This window comes from Gymnogyps californianus, chromosome 2 (assembly GCF_018139145.2).
Source record: "Gymnogyps californianus isolate 813 chromosome 2, ASM1813914v2, whole genome shotgun sequence".
NCBI lineage: Eukaryota > Metazoa > Chordata > Aves > Accipitriformes > Cathartidae > Gymnogyps > Gymnogyps californianus.
The window spans coordinates 94,979,707-94,998,805 of NC_059472.1; the positions used below are offsets into that span (position 1 = coordinate 94,979,707).

Consider the following 19,099-nt stretch of genomic DNA (forward strand, 5'->3'; position numbering starts at 1 on the left):
GAAAATCAAGTAGAATATTTTCCAGCATTAAATTGCCTTGCTTGTCCAGCATGCTACTGGTATTAAAAATATAGATTTGTTACAGATGCCAGCAAAATATTGCATCTTGTAGAGAGAAAAGCATTGTAAGGGAAGCTGCAAAATAATTTACATTCTAGTTTCCCAAGGTCTTTCCAAGGTTTTTTTTTAAAAAACCAAACGCAAACAGACTTGTGTTTGTTTTTATGTCCGAAGCAAATACCTGCAATTGGTCAAATAACTGGGAGAGAGGTTGCTTTGTGGAAAGGGGTTTTCACGAGACTCTTAACAATGACTTAAGAGTGGAAAGGGGTTTTCACGAGACTCTTAACCTACCTATTGCAGGTTTTTGAAAGGTGTGGCTATTACATCAGTTAAATAACTTGTCCTACAGAGCTTTTAGTTGAGGGATTGTTTTGACTGCAGTACTTCGAATAACTCAAGAGTGTCAGGTATGGTTTTGGTTGAGCCTTCTTGCCCAAGCAGAGGCAAGACCTTCTGTGTTTCTGATAACTGTTTCAGCTCAGCTGAGCTCTTTGTGAATTATCTGAAATGGCTTAAGTGTACTTTTGGATTCTACTTTATAAAGCAGCAGCCTTTGGTGAAACCAGATGGGTTTCCCTGAGCTCTTTCTCTTTGCATTGCTCTGACCTCTTTTATGGGCAGTTTCATGCAACATGACGCAAGCACTGCAATCCACCCCCGTATCACCCAGGGTTTGCGTAAAGCTGGGCTTAAATCGCTGGAGAAACCCCACCTGTGTCTCTGGAAAGGACTTTTTTGAGTGTATCCGTAAGAGGAAATACACATGGTGCTCCATGCACCTCCACGTAGAGGACTAAGCTGTCCTAGTGGTGGTGATGGTATTTCTACCTGTTGTGGTATCAGTGCCTTGAAAGTACAGCGGTACCACCATACAGCCAACGCTGTTAAACTTTTTGGACAAGGGATTGGTGCTGTTTTGGAGGAACTGACCCCTACAGCACTCTGCCCCTCTGCTGATCTGCTCTCCCTGTGGGGGTGGGACTCTCCTCAGTGGAGGTAGCAGCCCAAAGGAGCACCCAGCGCTGCAGATGGGGTTGGGTGGGCATTTTGGGACAAAAGTTTTTCTGCTGAAAAATACGGTTTTGTTTGAAACAGAAGTATTTCTCAGGAGCAAGCTGGTTTCATTAAAAAAATAATCAGTTATACAACTTCAGAATAAATTGAGGTGAAATTAGGCCGTTTGTATCTTTTCATTGAGTGATTTTTCTTACAAGTTTGAGTTTTTATGTACTGTTAGCATGAAACTTCTTGCTTCAGCAAAACATAATTTCAGTATTTTTGGTTCACTAGTTTAACTTTGTGATATTTTGGTTCCAGTCTGACGTTAAACAGCATCCACTGGGAAGTGCTGAAGTTTTGGAAATGGAAGCTCCATTTCTAGCCCTATCATAATCCCGGTCTTTTTAAGATCACTAGGTATGTTCCTGTGAGCTTTAGCTTTTAATGCTTACCTGTAAGACATCTAAGCCATGATGGTATCTGTAAAGTTTGTAAAGAATTTCTGATAGGAAGAAAAATAATAATTTTTTACTGCTTATTCAGTAATATTCCCTATTGAAGCTCTGTTTTCGAGTAATGTGGAAATCAAGCAAGGCCATAACTTTCCTAGCAAAGGTGGCTGCGTTGGAAGGGATTCTGAGATGCAGTTTCTTGCTGTTGCTTAATGCTGGTAAGTTTGAGCTTGTAAGATGTATCTCCTTGGACAGGGAATGCAGGATGGGGAAAGAAGTAATATTTGCTGTATTCCGAATAGAACATATATCTGTCCAAGAGACTTTTGATTCAGCCCGTATTGATTATTTAAGAGCGTGCAGCCTTTCAAGAACATTCAGTTTTAAGAAGAAAACTAATCCGTGTCAGAAAATACAACATTAAAGCTGTGTGTACAAGAAATACAAGTCTTTGAGGAAGGAGGTAGTGAAAATACACCCCACAGCCTTACCTGAGCCGTACAGAAATGCAACTTTAGCCTCTTCTCTTGTTCTTGCACGTAGGACACCACAAATAATGGAGCACAGAGCGTTAACTTGAGAGTTGGCCATTTGTATATATCAGCAGATAGTAAATGTTAAGGCATTTAACTATTATGTTAATTTTTCTCAGTTTTTATTTTGCATCCATTTACCTGTTTTGCTTCTGTTTTTATAGGACTCCTGAGGTCCTGCTGTAATGTGGGTAAAGTTGCTCACACAGAGACAATCTATAGAGATATTTTATTTTACAATAGCAAACCTGTTTTTTATTCAGAGTGAATCAACTTGTACTTGATTCCACCCTTACATATGTATTAGTTTGGAAAGTTTATCAGTGCACATTTTGCTGTTAGCAATGTAACCAAAACTAAAGGGCCTTAACAAATCCTTCTAAACTTGTATTTATTTATGGATAGGCTAGCTCATATTTGTCTTTTCTCTATTCCATCAATTCTGAAAGCAATGCGATTTTAAAAATGGATTTTAACAAGGAGGAGAGGGCAAAATCTTGGGTTTTTTGGAGATCCCTTGCAAAGTGAACTGTAAAGCGGCCGCACATAAAATACTAGAAGAGGGAGGTGAGAAGAGAATCTTCCTTCACTCCATTCCTTTGGACTTTATCCAGAGAAGTGTTGGAGTAGGCTTTCCAAGGTGCCTTGAGACCAGCAACCATGGGCTTTGGCAGACACTGAGATCGGAATAGCATTTGCATGGTCTGGCCCCGCTACGGAGTAAAAGTGGTGGCGACAGCCTGAAGGGCAGCGCTGGGAGCTGGGACTTGCCGTAGGGGCTTGGTAGCTTTGTATTGAACAAGGAAAACGAAAAGAAGGTAGTTTAATTTGCAGAGCATTCAAATAATCTGATTGCCCATGGGAAGGTCGTTTCCTTGGAAGGTGCTGAGCAGCAGCAGTCTGTGTGCTGAGATGGTTCCCCTCTTGAACGCAATTAGAGGCAAGGGAGGGGAGCTCCCATGCCAGAATTCAGATTTGAGTGTCTCTTCAAAGGCTTTCCATCACGCTTTCTTCTGTGTGCAGCGGACAGTTGACTTCTTTTTAAACTAAATAGTCATACTGCTTCAGATACCTGTCTAAAGACCTTGATGTTCACACTTGGTAATCCCACAGTACCCAAACAGAATTTATTTGTGACACATCGAGCCAAATCAAATATATGTGTGGTAAATCACAGGTGGTAATAACCTTATCTCAGGTTGGTCAGGCTGTCGGTTATTAGACCACTGCCCATGCCCAGTGCCTTTTTGGGTGAGATGCAACTCGGGTAGGTCCTATGGCAAATGATGCATTGAATGCAGGGCAGCTATCCTAGCTGCTGTTGCTGCATTGGTGCTGCTCTTGCCACCACAAACAGCTATGAAGAAACGGCAGAAAGGCGATGGCAGAGGAAAAAAACTTCTCATAAAATTGAGCCAGAAAGATGAGGTTAAAATATGTACTCAAGAAGGTTTGTATCAGCTTTGCTGTTGTTGAGCATCAGCTTTTTTTGTATTTATAATAAAATCTTGTCTTTGAACATAAATATTTCTTCCCACTAAAAATATCTCATTGTGGTTTTTTTGTTTTCCCTAATTGAAAAAAAACCAACTCAAAATCCAAAATATTAAAAGCACAATTATGAGAAAAGCATTTCTAATGGAAATACTTATTAGAAAATATATTGTATTTACCAGTATTTTTTTTGGTCCCTGGCCTTATCTCAGTGCCTACAGTAGGAGCCGAGAGTTCTGTTTCACCCAGACTCTTTCTGGCTCAGCCTAAAGCAGAGTTGCTCAAGCTTTTGATTTTTTCCACATGGTAAAGGCAGAAACTTTGTCTTCATCCCATAGAAAAGGTTTTCTAACGCTGGATGGAAAGATCTTCTAATACTTTGAATGGATGCTATCCCCAATAAGATAAACCTTCTATCTAAAATATTTTCCAGCTCAGATTTTCCTCTGATGGAAAGATATCGAGTGATTCTTTCCATGCGTTTGGGTAACAGGGTGAGAAATAATGTTGCTAGAAACTCTTGAAATACAAAGGCATTATTATTCGGGTTTGTTTTTTTTTTTTAATGTCTTCGGATGAAAAGCGTGGGTCAGAATGAGTCTGCGAGGTTACATACATCAACACCTCGCTGAGACATCAAGCATGTGGAATTCTATATTGCAGTGATTATGCTTTAAAGAATGCCCGAAAGAATTCTGCTCGGCTACCCAAACAAGTGCACGTACGTCAGGTAGTCACAGGTCTTCAGACAACAAACAAAGAAGTCCACCAAAAAAACCCTCCTTGGAGTTGGCCTATTTCCTGTAATTTTCTAACTAGTGTAAAGTAGCCAAAATCTGTGGTCTAGACTGGTTTGTTCTGCAGATTTTTTTTTTTCCTGGGGATTTACAAACCACAGAGAGTTGGAATGGATCAGAATAAATATTTGCTCATGCACCTACTGATTAGAGCTTTCAAAGTTCCCAATCTTGTTACAACACACATGTGAGCATTAGCATTCACGTAGGTTAGGTAAATATAAGGGGTTTCCTCTCTACCCGCTTCTCCCTCTGCCTCAATTTCAGTTTAATGGAGACAACACTTTAAATGTGGTGTGTTTTTCTTTTGGTATCCCGCAGTGTTTTCTGCCTGGCAATTCTCTGAGACACTGTTATTGTACCAGAGAGCACATTTTTTAAAATCCTTTTTATCCCCCTCCCTTAATATCAAGCATATTATTACTCATCGTGGAGCGCTTCATCACTGCTGTTTCTGAGTTGGAGACTTCTCCAAGTATGATAGCAGCTGCAGCTAATAACATCAATTATACAACATTTAGGTTCCTGTTCTATTTTGACTGGAGGAAGTTCTTTACTAGGACATACCATTTAATTAATTGCCTTTTTTCTGCATGCAAACATTATATAAAGCTTTAGCCTTGCTGTCTCTACACGAGAACGGCAGTAAAAACATTCACTCACGTGAGCCACAACCCCTCTTGTTAGGGTGGTTTAGTGTGCAGGGGTAAAAATGTTTTAGTAGATGTGCATTAAAAAGGGGTTTGCTTGTCAGATCGCCCTACTGTCTATATGTTTGTAAAGAGAGTGCATTGAGATGCTAGCCTGATCCAAATTTTCTAATGGTTGATGGTTTTCTTATTAAAACACAAACAAAAAATGACTAGGTATGGCAACTGTCTCTCTGGAGTCTTGCTAACACTGTCAGATCTATAGCATTACCATCCTGCAGTAACTTTAAAAAAGAAAAAAAAGATTTTAAAAGACTTTTTTAAAAAAAAAAGAGGCAAATTTTTTTGTAACCAGTGTGCTCGCCACTGAGTCATAAACTAAAATCTGTGTCTGGGTAATTCAGCTGTTGACAACATTAAAAACACTTCAGGCATGACAAAAGATAAAAGACATATTTTAAGACCAAAATTTGAAATTGGTTGTGGGTATTTATTTAAATTGATCTCTCTCTATATATTTACTAAAAGTTGGAAGAGTCTTGATGTTTTTCTCCAAGGATGGCATGTGACCAGTCAAGGCAAGAGAGGAGGGCATTACTAAGAGAGAAGGAGCGGAAAAATAAAATCAGTGATGACAAGGCTGGATTGGGTGGGGCAGGGAAATGCTGGGATAGCCAAACAGCCAGGACGTGAATCCCAAAGAGTGAAGATATAGAAGCCAAATGTCTAAAAATTAATTTGTGGGCAAGCAGCTCTGCTGAGAATTTTAACACCTTCTCTTTTGTTCATTTTAAATTCTGTCTCCAGGAACCTGATAATTTAAGGAAAAGGGTCAAGATAAACTGAAAGCCAAAAATGCCTACATACCAGATTGTTTTTTAAACCAGTGAGGTTTATTAATTTCCTATTTGTTAACCTGAGGACTTTTGGAGTCAATTTATGTGCTGTTACTTTAAGACCATTTGTATGTAACTTTGATTTTTAAATGCCTAGAGCCCAAGGATTGCTTTGTGTATTTGGTGAAAGTGAGAGGGGGGAAAAAAAAGAAGGGAAAAAAAAAAAGTAGAACTTGGCAGAGGCTGTCTCTTTTCCTGCTGGATGTTTTTCAGGTGAACTACCCAGCTATGCTACTGTATTAAAGTCAGGCCAACTATGTGGAAATAAGGATTATTCCACAAATCCTCTTTTAATAGTACTTTTAATGGTGTTTTTCCTCAAGTCTTACTTTTTCCCTAGGATTTCCCACCCTGACCGGGACTCTCCCATCTTTCCCAAAGCATTGCATCTCTCTGGCTTTTGACCGGGCTGGGCACCGTGCTCTGCGGCTGGGAAGAGGAGCTGTGTCCCCTGCGGGCCCGGCGCAGGGCTGCAGCCGCTGATGGCTTTATCAGATGGACAGAGACATTCCAAGTATGCTTCTGGTCACTGGGGGATATGGGAATATAAAAAATAATGAAAAAGGAAGGCTTAGAGAAAAGCTGTTAGGCAAAAGGGGGCTTTTTGTCAAGGTTTTTTTTTTTTCTTATTTTAATTTTTTTTTTTTTAAAGGGTGAAATTCTTTACCCCTACGCAGATCGTTAAAGCTGTGTGATGTCATTTTCTTTTCTTTTTACAGCCATGTTTTGAGAAGCTGAAAGGCTGCAGGTTAGGTAAAACTATTAATGACCATTTTGTGACCTCTGCTCCAACTGCCCACAGCGGCTGCAAATTTTTAAATGTCTGACGGCTGCTTGGCTCTCCGCAGCATCGTTATATTGGTCGACAGTAGATGAGATTTCAGAGGTAAAAAAGTCACCTCCCAAATCGCGCCCTGCTGGCATGGCCAGTGGGCAGATTAAAAAATGGGATTTCAGTGGTTTGGTAGGGCAGGAGACCTCCGTTTTTACGACCAAGGCACGCCAGGAGCTCCCTCTGGTTGACTCCAGCTGCATCCCTCCTGTGGGTTGCATGGAGGGCGAATGTGCCCAGAGCTTGTCTTGTCTAAACCGAGGTCCACGTGGTGCCAGGCTTACACCATGGTGCTTGCTAGGAGAAGGCTCTGGGGACATATTGGGTAGGCTTGCCCGCTGCTTCTGCTTTTCCACAGGCATCTGCTCCCGGCGGCAGGGAGCTTTGGTTGGAGCAGGCATGGCCGGTCCCACGCAATGTGGCTCTCATGGAGGAGTGTGAACTTGGGGCCGTTCAGGGCATGGAGCAAGGCCGCGACCTGCCGCGGGGGGCAGAAGTGTGCATGGTGGGGACAAAACGTGACATAGGGCAAGTGTGGGGAGAGCGCTTTGCAAGATGTTATTGCTTCGGAAAGAGGGACAGTTGCCTCACATTGCTGTAATCGCTGTAAAATATTCTGAGATTTCTGTCTCTTGTTAAGTTTTCTTCAGTTTTCATGGTCGCAGCTCTTGAGCGCTTCCCAGATGTGTTAGGGTTGCACAGTGAGAGCCTTAAGGGGCTTCACAGCCCATCTGCCTTTGCTGGAGAAGGCTATGGAAGTGGTGAGACTTTCCTTTTCCTTCTTCCATCCCTCTTTTCTCATCCTTCACTCTCCTTCCCAGCTCTTTAATTTGGCCCTACGAGAAGAGCGCTCTGTGGAGCAGCGTTATGCACATGCTGTGGGCAATCAGGCTCCTCGTTACCTGTGGGGGACAGAGGCCATGTCTGCCTTCACAGGGGATTCGGCAGAGTGGGGGGAATCAGGGTGGCCGGCGCTGGGGCTCCTTATGTCTCCATGAAAGAGGGTTTTCTTTGCCTTATGTCTCCTCCAGTCCCCAGGGCCAGATGTGACACCACGCAGGTGTTGGTCAGAGCTTTCTGAAAGAAGAGTTTCAGACAGACCCGTGCTGCTGGGACTACAGGCCCCCCAGGGCTCCTCCATCGGGTGCCACACTGCCCACTGGGCCTCCTCACATGGTGGCAGCATGTGCCTGCCGGGGGCTCTGCTGCCATTGCCCCTGTGAGGCCTCATCGTGTGCAAGCAGGCAGGAACCAAAATGAGTCACAGCTGTGGCATGAGCCCTCAGCACGCTCCCCCTCACCCCAGGCCTGAGGAAGCCTCTCCTGAGCCTTCAGGGAGCCCGGCAGGATGGCCAGGGCAGGACAGGAAGAAAAGAGTGATAAATAAGAAGGGCGGCAAAAGAAATAGCGGGTTTAGCAAGGGAGCTCTGGTGTTTCTGTGTAGCTCCATGTCTTCCAAGGCTCCGGCTCTTCCGGTTGGCACAGGGAGTTGTCCTGGTGCCATGGTGGTGCCCAACCCCAGCAGTGGCTGGGAGCTTCCTGTCCTGGTGACATGTTGGAGCTGCTTCCTCCAGATTGACGTGCCCAGCCGGCACGCAGTAAATGGCGGCAGCAAGGGGGTTTCACTTCCAAACCATGCTGCTCCTTAGACAAATATACATGGCCAGGAGTAATAATCTTTAGAACACTTCATGTTTCTTCAAGCACTTCACACATTCACTCTCCTCAGTCTTCAGAGCTGTGGCGTCTTCTCACCTTGACTCTCCCGGAGAGCGTTTGCTCTGTAGTCGTGTTGAATGTTGGGAACTTGTGGCATCTCCAGACCATGATTTTACTCTTTTTATCCCTGCTGTCACTTTCTGCCCTCCTTAGGTGCAGGGCTTCCTTCTTGCTCATGTCCTCTCTTTTCTCTGGCTGATACCAAGTCTGGTGTCCTTCGTGCTCTCTCACAGAGCGCCCTGCCAGTTCCCCAAAGCCTGTGCTCTTCGGTGGTCCTTTGGCTGGACACCGTTTAATGCAGTCATTTGAAATTGGAGCCCTGTGTAAAATACTAAACACTAAATACTAAGTGATGCAACAGCATTTCATGGTGTCTGCTGGAGTCACAAGTCATGTCAGCAATGCTACCATTACAGTGTGGTGGCGTAGGCTTCGGGACAGCATGACAAGCTCTGAAGCACGGCTGATTTTTTCTGTGTATCGGTGTCTCAAGTGCTGGATTAAACCTGTTCAATAATTTATAAAACCTTAAGCGCTCTGGGCAGTATTTTTACAGGGAGTGATTGTATTGTGTTCAGGAGATACCTTTCTCAGCTGGGCTATTAAATGAAAAGCTGAAACCTGCCTGTGATGCTAAGAGATGAGTGCTCAACAAAATGAAAGCGTGCAACTTAACTTGCAAACATTTTTATGTTGTCTGCTTTCCTACTTGCTGCTGGTTGATTCACAGTCTTACTGATAAACATAAAACCTCCCCTGTGAAAAAAGCAGAGAGGGAAATGCCCATAAATTAAAAAAAATTTTCCACTTTGCGCAACCTCGATTTTGAAATTTAGCTCAAACGTGCAAGTGAATTGGTTTGGACTACTTTAAATTCCTGCAGAAGGGCAGCTAATTTTGAGGGATGATGCGAGATAAACCAGGCAACTGCTACACCATTTAAAAAATCCTGAAAACGTTTCCAGACCCCATCAGTGCACCCCATCAGGGGCAGCTGCGAGCTTCCAGGGAGCTGCATGCCGGCGGCCATGCCAGCAGGAAATGCGGCGTGACCTGTGGTGAGCCTGGAGGGTGGGAAACGCCGCGAGCAGATTTCCACAGGTGGCTCTAAGTGTCCCAGGCAGTTACTGTGTGGGCATGGATGCAGGAGGAAACATAAAGCCAAGGGAGCAAACAGGAGTGGTAGGAGCATCCTCTTCCCTCCACGTGTGTAGCTGCGAAGCGCTTCTTATTGTGCATCCCTGCCACTAGGCTGACAGCATCGCCACCTCCCCGAACTCTGGGTCTGCATGCATGAAACCTGGCTGTGAAGTAGAAATGGTTTTGGGAAAGCATAATATTATTTTAATCATAAATTATTTGGAAACGCAATACAGAAATAGCTCCAGATCACTTCTTCCAGAGGGGTGTTTTTGCAGTCAGGGTCTTTATCAACTTCTCAGTGGGAACTGCATTAATATTGCCACAAAAATGCAAACAGTAGTGCCTTTGATAAAGCAATTTGGCATCTCTTAAGCAGAAAGATGTTTTGTTTTCCTAAGATACAACACTGTTTTCAGTGCAGGGACCTGCCGTATGTGGCAGCATATGGAAAGCAAACACCGGTTTTGTTAACGTTTGTGTTCGGAAGCTGTGGGGCGGGGACGAAGGAGGCGGCTGCCTTTGCGGTTGCAAAGCGATCTCTGTTATTCCTGGGGGGACAGCACAGGAAGCCCAGAAGTGAGTGCTGGTGGTGGAGATGCCGGTGGCCTGCAGTCAGCCTCCGGGGCTTGGCTCCCCCCAGAGCTCTCTGCCAAGGGCTCTCCTCCTCCTCACCTTCGCTTTAGCTCTTCCCATCGTGTGCCGGAGTGAGGCTGGTCCCCACTGCTGCCTGCCCCCCAGTGCAGAGTGGAAAAGCTTTACTGGCCATACAGTAGGCATCTTTGTGGATACTGTGAAAATGCCTTTTAGTACTTGCTGGTGTCCCGTGGGTATTATATATTTGGTTAGTATATTATTTTGATTATTAGACTGCCTTTGGTTCAAGAATCCTGAAAGGAAGCTGTTGTGCAACTGTTTTAATCTGATTTTACAAGCCAATTCCAGCTTGATTCCCAGCACAAAGAAACAAAGAGCAGCTCAGTTGTATTTTTCGTCCAAAAGTAAAAGGCCCTCCTCCTTTGAAGATCTTCTGTAGAGTGTTATGTTTAGAGAGTGATTTGCTATTGTTTAAATTTAATCTCCATAATTACATTGGGATTGGATTAATGACGGGTTATTTTTCTGAGTCATTATTTTCTGGCACTCACAGCTATCGAGCATAAAGCCAGGTCTTCATTGGATGTAAACTGGCATTGCTCCACTGAAGCTAGTGGAATAATTCCACTTTATATTGTGGCGGCCCAGATGTGATATTATAGCTGTTTCGAAGAAAGCACCCTTTTGGAGTTTATTGGCCATGAATCATCATCTTATTTTTAAGCTGTCTAGGCCTTAACTTCCAATTGCATTATATTTATGGTAGCACAGCTAGCCATTGTCTCTAGACCACCTCAGCTGGACCCAGAGGGATCAACAAAAGGTGCAATGCCAGATTCAACCATAATTATCTTGATGTTTTTTCTGTTTAAAAACTGCTTTTTATCACCAAGAGTGCAAGTGGCAAAAGTTCATTACTGATGTCCAGTGAGCTTTTATCTTATCTATGAGAACAAACCTTGGTCTGTTTGTTGCGGATGTGGTACTACAAATCCAGGGGAGATGTCTGGGAAGCAGAGGGATTGCTCCTTTTTTGAAATTAGTTATTTTTGCTCATTCTTCGTTTCAGAAGGGAGTGAAGAGGGAGGGATCTGGGGAGACCTGGCACGTAGGAGAGTGCCAGCAGGAGCAGTAGGCAACGTGCTTGACGTAGGGGACGGATCTGTCACCACGATCGGGGTGATGGAAAGAAACAGTCTTTTCTTAGAGATCCTGAGGGACTGTGTAGAGTTGCTGCAATATGGAAGGTACTTGAAGTCACTGGGCTGAGAGCAAGGTGGGAAGAAAGGATCTCCCCCACCCTTGCGCATGTTGGGCAGGGGAAGATTTGCTTTCAGAACTTTTATTTTAATGTCTCACCTGAGTTTCTTCTATTTTAAAGAATTTTCTTGCTCTCTACTTGTGAAATGGCATGCTAATAAATCTTAGTTTGGAGAATGGGAAGGTTTTGCTTTCTTTTGGGTCCTTACTGTAAAAAGAAAGTGGTCAGTCATATCTCTAAGCAGTAGTGGATTTAGGATGTTGCTGCAGTGGGTTAGACTGCATGCCTCTTTAGCCTGGTATCCAACTGAGAATGACACGTACTATATGTAAGTGTGAAAACCAGACAGCAGCGATCCTTTCCCTGATGCATCCTTACTACTTCCAGGAGCTATCTGCTTTTGCTGCTGGCCTCCTGTTGCATCTGCGGGTCCACTCAGTACAACTTAACTTCTCTTTCCTTGTTAAACAGCAGGAAGTAGCTGTGAAGCCTTTTAGTCTTCTGTTCTTCCCATTTTAAGATGTTAAACTGGTACTTTCTACTCTTTGGGTTGTACTCTTTGCTCTTTTTTACACAGTATTTAGGAAATACTGGTTATTTTAGTAATAAAGGTCAGCTTTAATCTTTAATAGTAACACTGCTTATACAGTCATGATCATCTGCCAGTGAGGCAGGGCTGTTTGGGAGACTTGCTTTTTTTAGGTTGACCTGATAGATTTGGAAAATACAGACAAGCCTTCAGGCATATCCTGGGCATCTCTTCAGAGTAAAAAGGATGTGCTGCAGGTCCCATCCACGTAGATCCCTGTGTCTGATGGTCTAGATAAGCACTTCTTGTGAAATAGGAGGCAAATTGTAAGACCCAAAGGAAGACTGAGTCTTGCACTGAAGTTGGACATCCCTCAGCTTGGATGTACAAAAGTCTTGCATGCATGAAAGCTCGTCTTCTGTCCTCCCTGACCATGTGTCAGTTAGTCTTATAAAAGTACTACTAACTTCTATATTAATTCTGCCCTATACTTTGATTCTTACTGCCTTTTGCTTCTTTTTACAGCAACTGTGACCAAGGTTGAGGGTTTTTTTTAAGCTTACATAAATTTTGTCCTGTGCAAACTATTGACAGCTGTTGTTGAAGAAATTCTGGTGATGCAGCTGTAAGGTTGCAGCAGTAGATCAGTCATATATGTACATGGTCCTTTTATTAGAGGGGACTGTTGGAGCTGTGGTAATGCTTAAAGTATATGAGGCCTAATCCACTGCTTCATTGCTCCAGATGTGATAAATGCTGTTGACTTAATGCAGAAATTGGTGACGTAAAACAGAGAAATTACCTCTGTGCTTATTATGTAGCTATGGTGGTGAATCTCCTGTTAACAACTCCAGTGTTCAGGGGCTTTCTCATTTTATTAGGGAGGGGGTCATGTATGAAGGATGAGAAGAAATGAGTAGGAACGGCTTATATTTGTACTCAAACTGAATTCATGAACACTTGTGCAAAACTCACTTTGCATAAGCAGGCTATGAGTACTGGTTGCTTTTGCTGGAGTGTGGTTGCAGTGGTCCTGCAAAACCAAGTCATCACTGAAGACCTTGGGGTGCAAAAGATTCTTCAGAAGTTTCAGCCTTGCTTGGGGACAGGAAGGATGCAGAATGTCCCATCCCAAATAATCATACCTCATTCATTTGCAACCCCCCTCCTTCTCTGCCCCCTCCAAGGAGCCAGGTTGTTGTGGAAATTACTATTATTTATATAGACAATTTATTTTAAAAAATTACTTTTGGAGCTCTAGATTATGAGTATACATGTTAGTATGTTTGGCTTTAGCTCCTAGAGTATGAGCTGGAGACTGTCTTAAGCCACCATTGAGATTCTCACCTGAGCACCTGACCTAACACTTTTCTCAACAGCTGAGAACTGGAGGAAACCATGGAATATCATGACACTTGGTGCTGGTGTTATGAGTGAAAGTTGTGTTTCCTCAGGAAAGACTGTCGTCCTGTTATTTCTGCATACCAGTTACTTTAGATCCAAAAAGAAATGCTGAAAATTCCTATGCACGAGGAGAGTTTATTTCAATGACTGTCATTAGGGTAGGATGGTATAGTTACCAAAATAGATGCATTGTGTTAATTTCTTAATTATTTTTTTTTTTTTTTGTGCAGTGTTTTTAAAGTAACAAGTATTGTAAGCAGTATGTTATTTTTAAACCAAGGACATTTTGTGCTGAAATTGGCTATTGCAACACTGGGTTAGAATTAGAATACACAAAATTCAAAACCACAGTAACCCTAATTTTGCCATTCTTGCCTTTTTAACTGCTCAACAATAGTGTTGTGTTTGTGTAGTATTTAAAAATATTTGTTAAGGGGAATGTAAAGAGCTACTGGCAGGCTTCTCTGTTAACTGTTTGTGCATGCTCAGCCGCTCTGCTCAGAAATGAGCTGTAATGAAAACTCAGGGGTGAGTACTCCCGGTGTCCACAGCTCAGACCTTCCTTTGCGTTGCAAGCAAAGGAACAGCCGAAGCCCCAGCCACGATGGGGGCAGAGACCTGCATGGTGGAGCAGACAGTCCCTTTGGCTCAGAGGATGTACACCCATGATGGGCTAAAACCTGTTTGCCATCTCTTTTCCCACCTTGTCCTGGTACATGCATGCCTGGATCTGCAGTGTCCAAGGAGCTACCCCGGCAAATGAATAATAATATTCAGGATAATATAGTCTGACCATGAGGATGAATTTCATACAGCTATAGTTCGTGTCATGACCCTACAATCCCTGGTTTTGCCTGGCTCGGTCCTGACATTCCGGCTGGCACTGGGGAGAGGTTGTGGGAGGCCAGCACACTCAGGGCTGCTTGCTTTCAACCTGCCCCAGCTGTGAGCTGCCTGATTTTCCCTGCAAGGGCTTTGCGCAGTTGGGACATACATGTGTCCCTCTTCAGACAGAAATTAGCTTTGGATTTCACATGTCACTGGTCAGACCGACCTGAACGAATTCATGTGGAAAAAATAATAATTGGAAAGCAGCTTGAGAAACGATGTCTCCTTTTTGCTGTTGCCTTGCATTTTGGCATGCGCTCTCTGCATTTTGAATACGAGGTCATCTGATGCATTGTAACGCGATAGCAATACAGACTGGGTAATCCTGGGAACCGGCAGCTCGGATCTTGCCTTTCCAAATTTTACTGTTCTAAAACTTGACTTCTTTGTTAAAAATGAACAGTTTCCAGGGGATAAAAAGCCCCCAGAGAAGAACTGTTGGCATTTTATATTTTTAAGCTGTCTTGCTGAATGAAAACAGTTGATTATTAACTTGATGGGGTGACAATGAGTATATAGAACTTAAATATCTCACCACTCCCACAACGAAAAAAAAACCCACCCTCCATTGTATCATGGGAAGATACATAGCCAGAAAAACTTTCCAACTCGTTAAACTTTTATACTTGCTTCATACAAGCTTAATGTAGGCTTTTTTCCATCCTGTGATGTTGTAGGGATGCTTCTGAACACAGCTGAGGAGGACACCATGAACTTAATAGTGTTTCTTTCTGAACGTGCCTTTCTTAAACCGAAAAAGCTAAATTACTTAATCTCTGAAGGATTAAAAAAAGATTTCCTTGTTTGTGTGTTTCAGGTTGTTTATTCTGCCAAGCCTGATAACGAAATCAGTCTGAATGTTTCCCCTGTAATCAGTTTAGTCAGCTTCTGTGATTGTGTAGGGTATTCGGACAAGGACAGGGATAAAGGAAGAAAGCTTTAAAAAACAGGAAAATACTATTGTAAATATATTGGGCAAGTTATAAACTGGGAAAGGGTACTCGGAGTCAAGCATCATACCTGCTGCTACTTTTGATGCTCTGTGGTAGATGTTTTGGTGGTTTTTTCTTCCTCTTGTGGCTTGTGTTTGACTTTTTAGAAGAGGAGTATGGGAAAATACTGATTTAAAGGACCAGAGTCTGGCTATATCGCTTTTAAACTGCGTATTTTGTAGTGGAGGTGAGTGGAGGTCAGGCCACCGTAGCTCACTTGAGATCAGAAAGGAGCAACAAAAAGTGACGTTTAGGCTCGTTTTGAGCCCCGTGCCGGGTGGGACGGCTCCACGCTCTCCCTCGTGCGCTTGGAGAGGCCACATTGCATCTTGATGTGGGGCCATAGCTGGCAGGAAGCATCGAATATTCCCTTTGCTGTTTCTCTCTGGTGTAATTTTAGTTTTCTGGCACCCTGATGGAGTTCTGCTGCTCATCCTGGTTGTGTCCTTCCCCTTGATCCTCCTGATCCTTCTTTATCATCCTCAGCTGTGAGCCCAGGGGAAAGCCGCCTCGCTGCATCTTGCCCACAGGTCAGCTCGTCCCTGTGACAGCATGGGAGGGGACGTGGGTTTCGGCTCGTCGTTGCACCCACGAGCAAGGACTTAGCGAGTTCTAAATTGAGAATCGTTGCTTCATACACATGTCTCTCCAAACCCGTGGATTTAGACATTCCCTCACCATTAATTACATCCTCTCATCTTGTAGCAGCAAGTAAAAAGGCCAAGTTGGGCACGTCGTCCTGCTGCAAGCAGCCGAACGCGGTTTCTTGTTGGCTGGATGCTTGCAAGTTTCTGAAAGTCCACGGCCACTCTGTTTTGGGAGGTGTATCCTGCAGGGCTCACCTCAGGATGGGGAGTAACCGGGCAGCTCGGGCCCCTTCTTTGAGAGCATACATGCAAGTGACGCCAACCAGTCCAGTATTGCCAGAGTTGTTCGCAATTAAGAGCAGGGGCAGGTGTTTCAAAGGGAAGCCCAGATCGCCGGTAACTGATGGCCAGCAAGGTAATTCCTAGGTGGCGCTGGAAGTGAGCGGTACCATCGTTTGCCTTGGTGCAATCTCTGATGGAGATGCTGGGCATCATCACCTCATTTCTGGAAGCCATAGGGTCCTATCACCCGCGTTTGTCAGTTGTTTGACATCTAAACTGCTCAGGCAGATGCAACACGAGGCTGCCAAAATTGGCAGCGGCATCCGAGACTGACAACAGTTGCAAGTTTGCCTGTTTGTCCCGTGGCAGCTCTTAATGCAGCATCTCCAAGTGCGGTGTCCCACAAAACGCTCGGCAGCAGTCATGCGGAGGTGAAAAGATTTCCAGGCGAGCTTCAGAGAGAAGGATGTGACTAACTGTCTCGCAGGGAGCCAGGACGTGGACCCAGCCAGATGAGGCAGCTCACATGATGGGCTGCCAAAGGAAAGGGAGAGGACACAGATGAAACTGGGACTGGGGGATGAGGAGGAACAGGCAGTCAGGAAAGGTAGAGGGGAAAAGCTCCGTGGGCTGTTTCCAGCAGCCGGGAGACGTATCTGCTCTCTGGGTATCTGCTTTACCCATGGGTAAAGCAACGAACCTCAAGCACATTGGCCGTCGTTCCTGGCTCTGCTGCGAGCCTCCACTGCCTGTCCTTGGACAAGTCACTCTCCTGGTGACTCAGTATCCCAGCTGTAAAATGGGGATGGCTGCTTGCCTCATGGGATGTTGTGAGGGTAAGCTCGTGGACGCCTTTGCAGTCTGATGTATTAAGGGGGGGAGCAACAAAAAGTGAGCACAAAGACAAACATGAAAAGGGATCTGTACTTCCCTCGCCGCCTTCTCTAAATGTAATCATGTTCCTAATGATAATATAATGGTGACTTATTCATCATTGACACATACTCCTTCAGTTGCAGTGGTGGGAACAGTTTTTTGGTTTTATTTTTTTTCCCCTCAGGGTTTTAAAGATGTAATTTTGTATGTTTATATAATATGTTAATGTTTCAAGCAATTTCTAATAGAAAATTAGAAGAAATAACGAACAATAAATCAAAGTCAGACTAAACCAAGATGTAATCAAGTAATACAAGAGTGGGACTAGAAGTAGAGTTTGCAAAGGGAGCCTCAAACAGAGAAAATGCAAATCCTGAGGCCTGAAGAAGGACAGGTTCTGGTTTGCGTCTGTGTTAAACCCTATACCTGATAGTGTACTTGAGGAGGTCTAAGACCAGAAAGCAAAAGGGGTCACTCCTCCTCAGCTCTCTCATTCTCAAATAAGCTTCTGCAAAAGGAAGGGGAGCTCTGGTTAACTTTAACCCTTGAAATAAACGTCATGTTAATCTTACTCTGCTCACAAGGCAGTCCGATGGCTAACACACAAACCCAGGAGCCAGAAAACAGCAGTTTTTAGGACAGTTAGGGAATTGATTGACCTGGTGCTAACACTTAGTTCTGTCTGTGTCTTTATGTGCTAAAGCAAAATGGAACTAATTGTCTCCTCTGTTGCAAGAGAGGCGCGAAGCTTAAGAAAATGCCGTAAAGAACACGGAGATCCACAGGTGGAAAATGCTGGGGGCAGTCACAGCTTCAGAGTTTTACACAGGAGCAAAATGCATGGTCACATTTCACCTGTCAAAGCTGGCTTTTCTTTAAAAAATAGGAAATCTGAAAGGCATTGGCTAGAGAAGAGGAACATTCATCTTTTCTTAGTACTGTATTTGAAAGGCTTTAGCTGCATAAGCTTTCCTGGCACTTGCCAAGGCTATCTTTGGAGAAAAAAATAGGATTCTTGGTTTTTTGAAGGAACAGGTAGCAGCATGTGGAAACCTTTTGTTGTTAAATTTTAGTCATGGTTCCTTTTTTCCTTTTCTTTCCTTTTCCCATCTGCAGTTGAGTATGACAAGGAATTCACACCTCACCAGCGGCACCACAAGGAGTTCAAATTTAATTTGTCTCAGATTCCTGAGGGCGAGGCCGTCACAGCCGCTGAGTTTCGGATCTACAAGGACTGCGTTGTGGGGAGCTTTAAAAACCAAACCTTCCTTATCAGCATCTACCAAGTGCTGCAGGAACATCAGAACAGGTATGCAAGAGGGGGCTCACTCCGTGCCGGCAGCTGCTGTCTTTGGGTAGGCTGAGCTTGTGCATTCATGTTGAGAGGACTGATAAATAAATGTCAGTTTTGTTCACATTAACGGGGCTATGTTATTGCATGGTCCTTTCCTTGTGGGAAATGGGCATGGTAGAGTGCAAAATGGACCTCAGCCGGAGAAAGTCCACGGTATCGTAGCCCAGGGTGTCACTTAGCTGCAACCTTTGTGTTGTCTTTAAATAGAGCAAGAATCTGATGGGAGGTAGTAGATTTTTAAACCGAAGTTATTATGCTGGCATTGCTCTTGTGTACTGAAATACACATATCCCCTTTCAACTTAATACTACCAGCATAAAAAGCATAGCCTGTTTGAAAAATACTGGTAATTAGTGCAGACTTGACCTGCTCTCAGCTGGACTTACATTGAAGTAAATAAAGCAGAAGAAAATTCAGCATGCTGACCACAGGTACAAAATCACGCCTGGGCTTTCAGTGGCAATGAGAGAGGCAAAAAAGAGAGAGGCAGGGTAGAAACTGTGGCACAAAAATCCAAACAAGTGTAAAAGGAGTGATTAATTTAAAAAGGGTAATGTTTCAGATGGGGAAACCCGTAAGGCTAAAAGATGGAAATACATGGTCAATTAAATGTCAGAGTAATGCTGTGGTACAAAAGTGTTTCATTACTTCTGCTGAAACATGTCAGGACTGTAACTGTTCCTCTGCTGCAGGCAGAGAAAAAGAAATCAGAAACAGCAGTGTTTAAAAAAAGCTCAATTTCTTTTCTCTGTGA

General features: G+C 43.8%; 1 protein-coding gene across 1 annotated transcript in view; it reads left to right on the forward strand.

Annotated features, from left to right (window-relative positions):
- BMP6 (bone morphogenetic protein 6) overlaps nucleotides 1-19,099 on the forward strand; it is a 95,648-nt gene that overhangs the window by 49,345 nt on the left and 27,204 nt on the right. The window contains exon 2 of the mRNA XM_050891000.1: nucleotides 18,108-18,300. Within this exon, the coding sequence (XP_050746957.1) occupies nucleotides 18,108-18,300 (193 nt within the window). The remainder of the gene's footprint in view (nucleotides 1-18,107; nucleotides 18,301-19,099) is intronic.